This window comes from Ruditapes philippinarum, unplaced genomic scaffold (assembly GCF_026571515.1).
Source record: "Ruditapes philippinarum isolate M1 unplaced genomic scaffold, ASM2657151v2 ctg739_1_1_1_1, whole genome shotgun sequence".
Lineage (NCBI taxonomy): Eukaryota > Metazoa > Mollusca > Bivalvia > Venerida > Veneridae > Ruditapes > Ruditapes philippinarum.
In genome coordinates, this window is record NW_026857088.1 from 159,641 (window position 1) to 173,203 (window position 13,563).

Here is a 13,563-nt window from a genome sequence, read left to right on the forward strand (position 1 = left end):
ATACTGTACCTATGGCGTGTATTAAATTACCTGGCGTGATGAACGCATGTCTTCTGCTTGCATCGTAACATTTTCAATAGACGGAAAAACCTCTTTTTGTGATATCGATATATCTGGTGTGTCCCGGTTGACAATAGGATTATGTTTCTTGTCTTTCCCCTCCCCCGTTTTACTGGACATCTGTTTCTTTTTTCTCGAAAACATTTTTACTCCATTTCACTATACTGTTTATATTTAAACCAAATGCACCTTTGAACTAAAATGTTTCATTTAATGTTTAAATGTCTCAACACACTGTGTCAACAAAATGAGAAAATTATTGCAAAAATAATTTATGTCAGCATATTTTATTACACTTCACTACTATAACAACATGGTAAATCCCCTCCCATTGATAAAACTATAATTTAAACAGTGTACACAGTAGACATTTTTATAGTCTATGGTCTTTTAACATGTTTGAATACCATGTCACATGGTTTCTAAAATTGACAGGTAAAATATAGTCTGTTTCACACAACAGTAAGTTTACTGCATACAGCTTAATTCCAAAGACAGTAACACTACAATTACCGGTATATGCCTTTAAAACTTTTATAATACATGAAGCAAGGACTTAGTCTGAAATATTATTCTTTGTCTTAAGAACTTAGGCATCAAAATACTAAATTAAGGTAGCAGGTATAATATACAGTTAGAGTCATCAGGCTGATCATAACAGCACATACCTAGCCTAGCCTGGCCTGGCCTCACACAAGTGACAATAGCCAACAAGTGCCACCACTAGCTTTCAGAATGTTGAGAGTTTCAAACTATAGGGACATTTTTTTGCATTGGTCAAGTATCCAGGTAATCAAGACAAATTTCCTAAGTTTTATCATACATTAATGACAAACACTAGATTTTATAGACTTTAAATTCCATTAAGGTAATCTACTGACCATGACAGAAAATTGTTTGCAAGGGTTTACAGGAAGTTATGACAGTAAGTCAGTCTTTTCTTTAAAAGTGACTTGTGACACTATATTACTGACCATAAGCAAGCCAGTGCACTTCCATGCTATCTGACCTGACTTTAGACCATGAAAAACTTAATGAAAAAGAACAATCTCGACAAGTTAAAAAAATTAGCAGGAGGGTTGGCTTGACAAGAGTTATTACATCATAGAAATTACTTGCTTTGATTTGATTTGATGAGAAACCATAAGGGTAATCAAATGGCTACCAGTAATAAAGGGGAATAAACCCATAAAATTTGATAAAGAAAAATCAAGAAGGGCTCATATTCATTCCGTCTGTATGGGTTTAGTTGCATGTTATAAAGAAAGGAATGGTCCACAAGTTCATTTTCTATACAGCCAATGTGACAATTAGTGATGACAATGTCACCAAAGATTATCTTGCCTTTTATTAAATAACCATCAGATTTCATGTCATATGACTATCAAAATAAATTCTTCAGTATTAAATAAACCTGTAGTTTAAATAGTTGTGTAAATGTCTGTAGAGGAATTCTATTGTTACTCCTAATGACATATAAGGAATGCACTGGTGAACATTCTGAAATAACACCTGTTTTACTATAAGGGCGTGGAACAAAGATAACCTGACACTTGTATTCAATATATTGTTCTGCTTGACCCTCATACCTTGTACTGTAACTTGGCATAAACTCTGGCAAGGGATATTAAAAATATAAATGATTTAATTTTGTTTTGAATACAATTTCAGGTTCAAAGGCTTTGACAATATTAGCTTCTAATTAGTTGATATGGAATTAATTTAAGTTCAATTGTGTTGGAAGTTACTAAAGGCTTATTGAAACAGTCTCAAATCAGTTTCTGGAACCAACCAGCACTAATCAACAAGTGTGAAGTTTCTTGGTCAAGGAAACAACAACAGCTTGCCCCTGATGGGGTTTAAACCCACATGGCCAGCAACCCTTAGATTACTAGTCTGACACATTAACCACTTGACCATGCCATCAAACTAATTGATAAAGAATATTTGAGCCGTGTCACGACAAAACCAACATAATGGGTTTGCGACCAGCATGGATCCAGACCAGCCTGCGCATCCGCGCAGTCTGATCAGGATCCATGCTGTTCGCTTACAAACCCTATTACATGTAGAGAAACTGATAGCGAACAGCATGGATCCTGATCAGACTGCGCGGATGCGCAGGCTGGTCTGGATCCATGCTGGTCGCAAACCCATTATGTTGGTTTTGTCGTGACACGGCTTATTTAGGACATGACTAAAATTGTACATGTATAACTCAAACTGCTTCAGTTATCCTCTGCTCTCATGGCATTTATTTAGGTCACATGACAACATTCAATTTTCAGGTGGGTCAAGACTGTGAGTGTCCTTAAATGTTATTATTTCAGGCAAAAGTAGCCACTCTCACTGGTAAATGCGAACAAAATCATAATTGTCAGTCAAAAATAGGGCCTAAACTATCAATTCTTCAAGAGACAAAAATAGGGCCTAAACTATCAATTCTTCAGGCAAAAATCTAACAATTCACTCACTAATTATAAATGTGCAATTCAAAGTATGAAATAGACCACCTTAAAAAAGGCTAACATTATCTCAGTACATTATCATTATGGCCAACTTTACCAATCCCAAAAATTAAATTAGAGTATATGGTCTTGTTGAAGACCAATTAAGTTTCATTCCATATTATACCTTCAATTCATTAATGTACTTTGAAACAGACTATAATTATAAATCCTGCTTTTCAAATATCTATTCAGATCTGTCAAAAGGTGAAATGGACCATAAGGTATAGGTAAAGTGTAAGGAAATGCATTAATTAGTATATAGTTCAATATTGAAACCAAACGGATTCCTATACTAAGCTGTTTTAGTTAGCCCATAGTACAGTGTGTTTATACTAAAGAAAAATGTTTGTTTTAAACCAATGACTGAAGAAATATTCCGTCAAGAGGTTGTCCTTATTTTAAAAGTTGCGTAACATTTAAATCAATCTGTTTTATAAGTGCTGAATTTAAATACACTTTTATCAATATCAGAGAAGGTATAAAATATAAAATTGTAACTTTATTAAGATAAACTGATCTTTCTCTTACAAATAAGTATAATAATAGATTTATAAAAATCCTGAAACAGTGAATCTGAAGTAATTCCAAAACCACAAAAACCCTGTTTTTCCTTAAATGTGTTTATTTACACACACATATTGAAATGTGTTTATTTACGCAGACATATTTTGTATAATATCAAAAAGTATTCCTTTTGAACTTTTTTAATAACTTTAAGAATGAATTAGAAAGTTCTATATTAATGACTTACTTAGATTCGACAGATTGCTGTTTTTGCGAGCCGTCCGGTAGCACCACTGTGAGATCCACATTCTCATCTATAATCTCATTCATGTTCTCATCGTCGGGCGGGTCTGCTGGGTAACTTAATGGTGGCGGGCCGTTCCCATTTGTTGTTAACGAGCCTTTCTTCACACCGACCCCCGCTGGTGTACCCTTCATCGAGTATGATCCACTCATTGATTTACTGAAATATAATTATATAATGTTTAATTATATGATATAATGTATATATAAAACCTTTTTTTTTATAGAACAGTTCCCTTGACTTTTCTCAGCAAGAAAAAGGGCATAACTCTGTAAAAAGGTAACTCAGAATTATGGGACCTGTGCTCATCAGAGAGCATGTGTGTAAGCCTTCTGCAAAAACTTTACATAAGTGTGATGGCAATCTTGACACTGGAGTGAGTATAAAAGCCCTCCATATATAGTCTTCCAAAAAAGTCCAGCGAGAAAAATACCCACTACTAAAACATTTTGACAGCTTAGAATATAGAGCTAAGCACATAATATTACATACTTTTGCTGTCTGAACTACTTTGACTTACATACCCTTGAACTTACAATTATTGAGCATTTAAAATTTCAACTCAAAGACTTTATTCAATTCCACGAAAATATCATGGAAATAGTTTTGTATCAACTACACATGAACTAATCTGAGAGCCCTGACCTCTCAAATGGTACTGTGCATATTTAAATACAATGTATATTCTTTTCAAGTAATTAAATATAATAAATCACTCCACTTCTAAATACATCATTTTAATCTATAAGGAGAAATAAATAATTCATGATTATTTACGAAGAGTTAAATTTAGCCTGAGCAACAATTTCACAAGGGAGACAATTCCTGATGGGAAAAAAGACATTTAGCTAACAATGAGAACAAGAGTTGTCCACCTTTAAATAAGCAGACATATGACCATTTATCAACAAGATGAATCTAGATTTCACACAGCAGTTTAAAACCTAATTAATCACAGAAAAAAACAATCAGTAACATTCTTACTTGGAGAAAAGCTGGATTTTAACATTAAAATAATTTAAAATTAAATACTTTAAGTTTTCAACTGACATTTATTGGGTGGAGAATGCATTAGTTAGGATTTTAGACTCCCAATGCCTACATAATGAGAGAAACCATTTGTTATTTTAAGAAATACTTAAAAAAAATTCATACTCAAAACCCATCATACTCAAAATCTAAATAGTTATAGTAATGTTTGACCTTCTAACTGCGACCTTCAAAGTCAAGAAAAATCAAATTTTGTCTTATATCTATTATCTAAACGCATATCTGTTTATTTAATATACATGATCAAAATTCATAAAATCGTAAATAAACACCAAACAAAATTTATATATTTTTTTGACCTACAAACTTGTTTATAACAAAGGTCATGATTCACAAAGAGAAATACACAATAATCATAACCGAATATTAATAATTATGTTTTACATGAAAAAAAAAATTGAAAAATAACAAAAAAAAATAGGCTATGCCACGCTTAGCTATTTTGAATGCTTAAGCAGTGCATTGACAAACACATAACATGACTTTTGAATCACTTCACCTACATACAAAGTTTATTCATTCCTTTATATTATATATATCTCACAGCCACAGAGCTCCTCCATTCAATGATACACAATAATGAACCAGTCAACAGTGTCAACTTCACTATATTGTCAATAAAATAAGTATTAATTCATGATTAAATAGCAGTTTATCAACTTTTTATTACTGTAAGCCAATTGATTCTGTCCTATTTATGCCCAAGCTCATTCATAGAGTCCTTATTGAAAGAACAATTTACTTTCCACTTTTACTTTGAGATAGCTCCTGTTAGGAGTGAAAATTTGTGGCCAACTATACCTATTTTACACAAAATGAAAAATTGCTGCCTAAAATGTACAGAAATTATACAACATTACAAAAACAACTTCCAGAGATTAGTTAATTACGATAAAAGAAATTATGTTGGATGACTGAATACTGCACAGGTTTCCAGCAATTACATAATATGAATCCATATAAATATACCCTTTTTTGGGTTCAGTTTATTTGCAATTTTACAACTGTACTGAACCCAGACACAAAACAAAATATAGTAGTGGCACCATTCTGTGAAAGTAGGCTTATTAGACGCATAATTTTTGTATAAGAAAACTAGGTTCCTCACATGTAAAAGGTTCAAGATATCTGAAGGGATTCAAAACCAAAGCACAAAAACTAACATGCAAAGGACTGAAAGCCATTAGGACCTTAGCTACAGAGGCTAAGGTGGGATCAAATTATTTATACAAAATGAAGTCTATATCAAACAATTAACATGAGCTGTCGGTAGGACAGCTCTCCTGACTGCTTGGTAATTAAACAAGAGTTGTTTTTTTTGTTCAAAGAGGCCATAATTCTGTCAAAATATATGCTAGAGTTATGGGCCTTGGAAAGTGACAAATAAGTGTGAGAAGATTCAACTAACTCTCTTAGATACCAACATGCACACAAAAACTTATCCAAAGTGCAACATTTATGCCGACATCAGGGTGACTATAATAGCTCTTTCCCTATTCTTCAAATAATCAAGCTAAAATCAAGACAGTTTAAACCAGACCGTATTACACAAATGTTTTCGTCCAATTATTCAAAACCAATTTCGCACCAAATCAGTCCGTCTCGTATCTACATCTCTACTTATTGCATTTAATTTCAACTTTAATTTAAAACGTACAAACATTATTCTCAAGTGGAGACTATGCAATTCAAATATTTGCAAGATCAACAGAACAAATCTGTGTTAATCCGTAAAATCAAAAGATTGACCTAGATTGTACGAACAGAGACCTAGGTCATGTCCGCATGTTAAAATTTCATGTCTATGTAAAACAAATAGAATGCCTTATAAGATGATTTATCGGTAATAAGTTGAAATGATTTGATCATAAAAATGTTGAGATTTGCCAAACTGACGAATACTTGAGGACAGCAAAATTATATCAGATCTGTTTCTGTTTAGACCAACAGTTACTCTTGACGCTTGCCCTAGACTTTTCATCAAATTTAAAAAAGTATGTTATTCAATAAGTTAGTCCATAAACATTAGAGTCTGAATTTAATAGAAAGGGTGTTTTGAATGTACCAGTTACACTTTTTTAAAAAGAGCAGTTTATAAAGTCTCTTGTACATACTTTATAATGTTTTAATTAAAAGGACTTTACACGAACCTATAATGCTCATGGATGGAAAGGACACTCAAAACTTAGGATAACTACCTTTTGATTGGTTGCTTCTGAGCACATATTTTATAATAAAACTGACCAATCAAATGCCTCAATACATTAGATCTAACCTCAATTTCATGAATGGAAAGGTCACAATTTAAACTTGGATAACTACCTTTTGATTGGTTACTTTTAAGCACTTATTTAAAACTGACCAATCAAATGCCTTGATACATAATATCTAACCTCAATTTCATCACCTTTGATCACCATCATAGTAATAAATCTAAATAGGAATTTTTCACTAACATGTCCAAGATAACTTACAATGAATGACCACTGGTCAAATCAGATTGACCATGAGCATTTGAAAGTCATCATGAATCACTCTGGACTTTTAAAGGTGAAGATAGCCACGAAGATAGCCATGTCTTAGTTGAACAAAGTCATCTCTATCTTATAATGGTCATAAATTCATCATGTACGTTCCTCCATCATCTCGTACATCTTGGCAACAATCTACTCCACGTAGATAAAACTTGCAAACTATCAGCAAATAAAGGCAGCCAAAGTGAAATGAAATATATAAACTTTATTTGAGATGTTAATTTGTTGATGACCCCTACACACCCCATGCTCCAGTAAACGGTACCGCAGGCTTCGTACTTAACATTTCCTTTTTTCTTATTGTCATTAAGCAAATAAACTGCTTAATTAGACATCTCGAAAATTGTTATCACCTAGCATTAAACAGCTATCACTTTCTGCTTAATCATCTTGAAACTACATATAAATTGAAATACATTTTAACTAAATGTCGCCCATCTTAAACTTGGTGCTATCTCACTTCAGAGTTTGAACTATTGCAAACATTTGCTTTGAAGGTTTGATTAGTTTGAATGCATCATTTTTTGCTCCTTTTCAACTTGATCTCTTTTGTCAAGCGAGATTGCCTATCAGGGGCAAGCCGTTGTTTCCTTCAGCAAGAAACTTTATACTCTTTGCTCAGTACTGGTTGGTTCCTGAGGAGCGGACTCAAGGCTAATAGCTTCTTACACAATCAAACTAAAACAAATTCTGTTGCTCCTGGACACAATCAAACTAAAATAAATTCTGTATAAAGTCAGACTTTCAAAGGCTCTGGTGTCAAATTGGGATATATGGCCATGACATATGTAGTGCTCAAACCCACATTGCCTAAGTTGAGCGTCCAACACCTTTAGCACTTAGGCTACTGCTCCCTGTGGTTTGACTTAGCTTAGCAGCCTTACTCACCCCAAATATCAAAATAAAATTTGCTTTCACCCACCTTTCAAATTCAATGACTGCAAATTTATGTTTGAGCTCAAACAATTAACAGTCAAGGGCTAATTATATCACAATAATTTGTAAACAATGAAGTTAGTGGGTGGGGTATTACTTAACCTGTCAGTTTACATGACAGTCAGCACACTTACTCATAAATACAGCTCTTATTGAGATGTCCTGACAGATAGCCATGTTCTCATGTCAACAATTACACTTTTATCCCCTATCCTTGTAAATGAAACTGTTAACTGTAGTCTGTCCTAACAAAAAATAAACCTGTTTGCCCAGACTTGTTAATTGAATCACTTATACTCATTTTTATGTCTACATGAAAAACAGACAGCTTAAAGGCGTTTTCGAGAGTTTTCATATCGACAAGTAGGCAAAATTAAAACTGTTCAATAGAATTTCTTTAAAGCGAAAACATTCCTAATTCTGGGTTAAATTACTACATATACAACTTCTGCAATGATGTTATAAACATTTTGTATCTATATGCATTAGTCAAACAAGAGCTGTCGGAGGGACAGGGCACTCCTCTTTCCTCAGTGCTTAATAGTAAACTGCAAAAAGGTCACAATGACCTTGACCTTTGAATCCAAAATGGGTTAGTGGGAGTGGTGTGGGGGGGGGGGGGGAGTGTAGGACTCATCAAGGTGCATCTTTATACAGTCTAATCAATGCATTTTGATTTAATAACCAATTTAATGTTTTGCTATCACAGGCACCAATGACCTTGACCTTTTGACCTTAAAATAAGTCTGGAAGGTATTACTCCACATAATTAAGTCACAATGTGACAGTCTTGTTAGTTTTGATAAGTTTATACTCATATTAAAGAGGAAATTATCTGAAGAGGTTAATCAATGCCGCAATTGGCGGCACCAAGTGAGTCATGACAACAAGTGAAGACCAGTATGGGGTCAGGATACAAACTGTTCATATGGCCTGTCTGTCACTACAATACTGTTGGTTACCTTATGTATAAAATAAGTATTTTCAACTTAATTTTTATACAGAAATTGCTGTAATATTAAAAGTATAAACTTCCAAATTTAGTGCACACTATGTCCATCACAAGAATTGAGCAATGGAAGTGAATTAGCAAGTGATTCAAGTGCACTAATGTTTAATACAGTGTACAATTTCTAATGATATGGTAATGTAGAAATGTTGTATAGATAGTTAATGGGCAATTACCACAATGATTTCTGATCGGAGACTCATATAATTAGCAATCAAGACACACTTTCTGCTTGTAAATTAATGGTCATCAGATTTGGCAGGTAAATTTGAATCATATACCATTCGTTTACACATTATTCAGTTTATACACATGTTTAATGTAAAATGTTCAAGCTAAATTTTACTCCATTGAAAGAAAATTAATATCATTTTTAAAATAGAAATCTGTAAGCTTTCTTAAATAAGTGAGACTAAATAAAGTGTCGGAGCACCACACATAAAATACCATATTCCGGGTATAAACCGGACAAGGTGCTTGAATGATTAAATGCCAATATCTTTTCACCTGTTGAAATGCAATTAAAGGCGTCTAATTCAACTTAATATATTGCAACAACAGCAAAAATCACGTATAAAAGTCAACATCAATTTGCATATCAACAGAATTAATTAGAATGCAAAACCAAATCTTTAACATTTAATTTTGTTTAAATGAAAAAGTACAGGCAGATATTAAGAAAATTTTACAAATTCTACATTTGCACTCTATCCCAATGTCTTTCTTAGACTCACTCACACCCCTCACTGTTATAAATTTCTCCAGTTGAAGCCAAAGAATTGTGACAGAAAGTCATTTACTGTCACATATACAAGCACAATTCAGCATGTCAGGCAATTGAACTGTATATTACATTTTAACAATGTTATCCATAAACATGCAGGCTTAATCAAACCAAATGTCAAGACAATTTCAATTTTTCGGAATTTCCATATTAAATGGACAACTGTCTTAGGATTTTATTCCCTTTTCATTACCGGTACCTAATGAATGAAAACCTTTTAACTTCATTCAGACTGAGCGAGATTTAAGCCACAAAGTGCGTAGAAAAGCAATTATCTTAAACCTCCGTTTGCGATACAATGTTTTATTTAAATTAAAACTTGTGTGATTTCAATACAAATATGTAATACAAATACACTTCAGCCTCATTAAAACGCTCATGTTGGGGTCCAATGTCTCAACACCGCGTTCTAACGAGGCTCTCATTAGAACGCTCATTGCGAAATTACCGCATTACCCCACCCACTGCATATATATTTAATGCTGATTTTTTTACTTACTGTTCAATGAATATTGACATTATCTTTTTCTAAAACCATTCAATGATGTAAACATATATTATATTTACAAATAATACTAATTATATTTAAAAGAAAGGAAAAACTTTATAAAGAAAATTATAAATCATGAATGTAGTGTAAAACAGGTAGCCATTACTGTAATGACGTTTTATTAACTAGGGGACACAACTAAAGCTGGACTGTAAATGACACTGTAATTTACAGTCCAGCTTTAGTTGTGTCCCCTAGTAAATCAAACGCCAATTACCACCTGTCATGGCCGCTTTATTTACAGTGCAGGATTTTAAATTGATTTTGGGCTTGTGGGTTATTTAATTCAGGGAGGTTTACATGTCAAATACGGTATATGTGTGTGAATTTTAGTTTCTTTATACTCACCACCGAATGCCAATGTAACAGTTATGATATGAATTTGAGATTTTGGAAACAATTTGATGCATGACTGATGGACAGGTAAAACAACAAAAGAGCGGATAAACGCTTACCTGGGCATGTTTTTCACACCTTTGGCGATCATAAATGTCCTAATAACAATTGTTTATTGTACTTGGCTATCAAATTGAGCAAGCGCTATAGCGCGCTATAAATCTAAGTCTACTTAAAAAAAAAAAAAAATTTTTTTTTTTTGGGGAAGTTTTTTTTTTTTTTTTTTTTTTTTTTTTATTGGGAGCCAAGGTCTATGAGCGCTATACTGAGATAAGCGTTATAGTGAAGAGCGAGTTATCGAGGCTACAGTGTACAACACGACAGTTTAACATGATTTTCAACTACCCTAGATTTTTCCATTGAGAATTTTAACACTTGTCAGACCTATGGTAAAGGAATGTAAACATTGTAAAGAAATTTCAAAGACCAAAAATACGGGTATACAATATCTGTATAGAAATCTAAACTAAAAAAATAACAAACAACGATTGTGGAAAAGTATGTAATATTACCCTGGTCAGAGAGTACTGTCACTTATGAGATAAAACAACAAACTGTTTACAATAGACAACCAAACTGTTCATGTTAAAATTATAGCACAAATCAATCTGACATAATACTTATATTTAACTAATTTTAATTACTTTCAATTAGCCTATTTCAGAAATAACTGTAAGGTATTAAAATAAAACTTTCGAGCATTTTATATGCTTATACAGAAACATCTTGACCATTCAAACTGGTACCAACTGCTTTTTGTCTGGCCCGGGAGACTGGTAAAACTTTCACAAAAGCATTTCGGTTAACAGTTTAAAAACCGATTATTTCTTGAATACCATTTAATTTATCATAAAAATTATGATGGTAGTTAATATGAACTTTTAACACCATACTTTATGACTTTCCCTCAGAAAAAGATCAAAAGAGTTATATATATAGTGTTTACTTACAACATAACCACTGGGTGATTTAATATTTCTCGGTGATAAATTTCACAATTCACTGAAGAAATATGTTCAATACAGTCTCAATGTTAGCTTATTATGAATCACCTTTTTCTAAAGCATTAATATCTACCATCTTAAAAGACCGTCTTGTGTCAACTAAAATCCATTATAATGTACCCACTCATATTTTCTTTCCAATTTTAATGTCCTTTCACTTCTACGATGAATTTTAACTATATATGACACTTTAAAATTTAAAAACGGGACACATTAATGGAGAAAAATATTCCACTGCGTGAACGGTAGAGTCGCATTCCAAGATTTCCCCGCGGTACGAGCCGACATTCACGAACACTCGATCGTTGTCCCATTTCCATCCCGATTTTATCTGGCACATTATTTCATTGTCTATATATTATATATAATTATGATAACAGATTCACTTGCTCTCAACGCAATGACATACATTACAACATTACAGATAATCTTAAGGACTCGTGTTTTTGAAACTTTATCGTAGATTTCAGAAAATCATTATCAGTTTGTATCAGGCAATTTAAAGATACCACGGTTTGATTTTGAGTTCAGATATAATAAAGTTAAGATATACTAAATTAATGACTTAGTGTGAACAATACACTGAGTCCACTCCAAGGTTGAATGTAACATGTAAATGAAAATTATAAAATATTCGATCACTGCATTATAATATACATGTATGTTAAACAATAAAAGACTTATTGGCATTAAGCTGTTGCCATACACGATCTCAGAGTAAGAAAACATTTGTTCCTGAATTCAATTTTCACAATATAAGCCATTTCTCTACAAGTTCATGTTAACTTCTCCACATGAATTATTGGTAGAGGACAAATGGTGTTCCAACAATTGTCTTCTACTACACTGTCATAGAATATTACATGTCACATGCAAAATATGACTGTCACATGTTATTGAAGACTCAAAATCAAAACTCCCTATAAATCAAGAAACAATTAAGTTAGGTTGTATAATGTAGAAGTATTGTTAAATATGGAAAAGCACCCAGAATTATGTATAAAACACTGGAAAACACATTGAAAAATGTAAAAAAAAAATCTGAAGGATTTAGGGGTGTTAACAATAACACTTAAAATGTATATAAGTTACAATTATCGTATTTAAGAAAAGCTAATGACATTGTTATGATAAGCCTAATCCCTGTGACATAACATGACAAAGAACTAAAAGTATTACCTTTGATCCAAAATATTTTAAAATCCAAATTTTGGGAGTGTTAACTATTGAATTAAAGGCACAGTATGAAATCAGTGATAAAACCAATTGATCATCTTACATCAAAACTTCCCACTCAAAACGAACATTCAAAATATTTCTCCTACCGATTTACTGCACACCACGCATTACACGATTTATAATAACACAACTCAAAACAAAAAAATGTTTCCCAAATTTTCTGATAATAAATTAGTTGTCAGATCACATCCTTCATTGTAAATACAATGTATCATCAAGATAATAAAAGATAAAGAAAATATTTCTCAACAATGGGTTTAGAGATTACATAGTGATTTTATTTCCTCCAAAATTGAAGAGTAGAAAAACAAATCTATATATAACTGTACACACACATATAGAAATATGCAAATTATTGTAAAAACAACCCCCAGGTAAATAAATTCATGAACAGGTCAAATCTGACAGGCATAGCAAGGTGCACTACTTTTCCATTCTGCATATTGTTTACACTTCACTTATATTTACAACCTTTTAAAGTGTCAAGTGTGGGAAAAGGGGTTTTCAATTATGATTTAAAGGTCTTATAAAAAATAAGCATAATTCAAATTGTTAAAATATTTTGCAGTATAAATGTTTATATGATATCATAATAAAATTGTCATCTGGATTCATCCTATGTTACTAATATCAACCAGCTAACAGTACTGGAATCGCCCAATAGTCTGGTTCAAAACCAGACT

General features: G+C 32.5%; 1 protein-coding gene across 15 annotated transcripts in view; it reads right to left on the reverse strand.

Moving 5' to 3' along the window:
• Window positions 1-13,563, reverse strand: part of LOC132748739 (protein cordon-bleu-like) — an 82,243-nt gene that overhangs the window by 34,762 nt on the left and 33,918 nt on the right. For 12 of the 15 annotated variants that reach the window (XM_060738368.1, XM_060738364.1, XM_060738362.1 and 9 more), the window contains exon 2: window positions 3,322-3,537. In XM_060738368.1, the coding sequence (XP_060594351.1) occupies window positions 3,322-3,530 (209 nt within the window). In that variant the 5' untranslated portion in view covers window positions 3,531-3,537. Of the gene's footprint in view, window positions 1-30; window positions 426-3,321; window positions 3,538-11,587; window positions 11,951-12,820; window positions 13,071-13,563 lie in introns of those variants that run through there. The other 3 variants (XM_060738366.1, XM_060738365.1, XM_060738373.1) reach the window with 3 other exon arrangements.